Consider the following 1,428-nt stretch of genomic DNA (forward strand, 5'->3'; position numbering starts at 1 on the left):
GGACGCGGGATGCGAGGCGCAGGCGCACCGTGCCGCCCTTTTGCCTGCCAATCTCGCCGGAATGCTCCTTTGCTTCCTTATAGGGATAGTCATTTTTAAAAAACGGAAATGTAAAGTAAGTATTCCCACCTACTGTCTGACTATGATATAAAAGCTTTAATTAAAAGCGCCTGTCAGCAATCAATCTTAATAAAAACCAACATTCAATATTGGTAAAGAACGACAGGTAAAACTAAATGTAACTAAAGGAGATTACCAATTTGTATTTGTTGTAAGATACGAATATAAAAATTAATAACTACATTGAAAAACAATTTACAGGCGGTTGCAATGGGCATGTGGACAGTGCTAGAGGTTATTCTGGTCGGAGCCATGCTGATGTACGCTTCTGTAAGTACAATTTGATTACAGTTACTATACACTGGGGACATATGCTAAAAGGGAGAGATCAAAAAGAAAACTAACAAATAATTATTTAATAATTTGGCTTAAATAACACAAAACAAGGAACTAATTACTATTATTATTATAACACAGCATACCTATTTGGTCCGAACTTATATCATGAATATTTTTTTGTACTTTTTTATAAAAAAAGAAAAAGTAAGCGCTTTCAGGGGGCCGCCTAAGGGGAGCCGGAGTCAAATATACATATAGATATCGTTTGTCAATGTCTGCAGAAATCTACTAAAGTAAAGTACAACCACTTGATGTTATCTCGAGTGCCTGTACTTGTTTTTATAACGCGAATTTAGCGTGCGTCACGAGTGTGTGTTTGTAACAATTACATAACATACATATAAAAAATCCTACTTACTTCACTTAACTTTACTTAAGTACACCTTAAACTAAACTATCGCACAACTGTTTAGTCGCGCTACAATTCCTATGAGCTTATATGGAGTTGCGCAGATTACTCCATTTTTAGTTGTACAACTAAACAGTGAATTCGCTGAGATTCAATCGAAAATAACAAAACAGTTTTGCGATAGTTAAGCCAAAGGTGTGCGCCCGGTCTAAATGTGATATTACAAATTTTGTCAGGCGGCATCACAGTTCATAGAGGACGCAAAATGGCGCTGCATTGTAGGCGCGTGGCTTCGTGAGCTCGGGTTCGTAGCGTGCTACGGATCAGTGGTATTACGCTTGTGGGTGCTACTTGCTGAATTCCGTACCAGGAAGGCGCATCGGTGGACTCCGAGAGATGCCGAGGTACATTTTCTTGTTAATTCATGCATTACTTATGATAAAGGTGAACTGAGTTACATAAATTTGAAATAATTTTATTTGAAAAATTCACTCTGAATAAATTAAGGCCTGCAGCAATGACGTTAGCTTTTCAAAATTTGATTTGCAAGGTTCTGCGCGTGGTGGGCGCGATGCTGGCGGGTTGTGTGTGCTATATGGCCGCGTTCACTGTGACTGCGG

At 38.9% G+C, this 1,428-nt stretch overlaps 1 protein-coding gene across 1 annotated transcript; it reads left to right on the top strand.

The window, feature by feature from the left end:
- Nucleotides 1-13: 13 nt before the first annotated feature.
- LOC106106159 (probable G-protein coupled receptor 158) lies at nt 14-1,418 on the top strand (the record flags this gene model as incomplete). Its single annotated transcript, XM_013286706.1, has 4 exons — nt 14-115; nt 322-390; nt 1,045-1,212; nt 1,359-1,418. Coding segments are annotated over exons 1-4 (351 nt in total), but the record flags the coding sequence as incomplete, so codon positions are not given.
- Between the last annotated feature and the right edge of the window lie 10 nt (nt 1,419-1,428).

This window comes from Papilio polytes, unplaced genomic scaffold (genome assembly GCF_000836215.1).
Source record: "Papilio polytes unplaced genomic scaffold, Ppol_1.0 DF822312.1, whole genome shotgun sequence".
In the NCBI taxonomy this organism is placed as follows: domain Eukaryota; kingdom Metazoa; phylum Arthropoda; class Insecta; order Lepidoptera; family Papilionidae; genus Papilio; species Papilio polytes.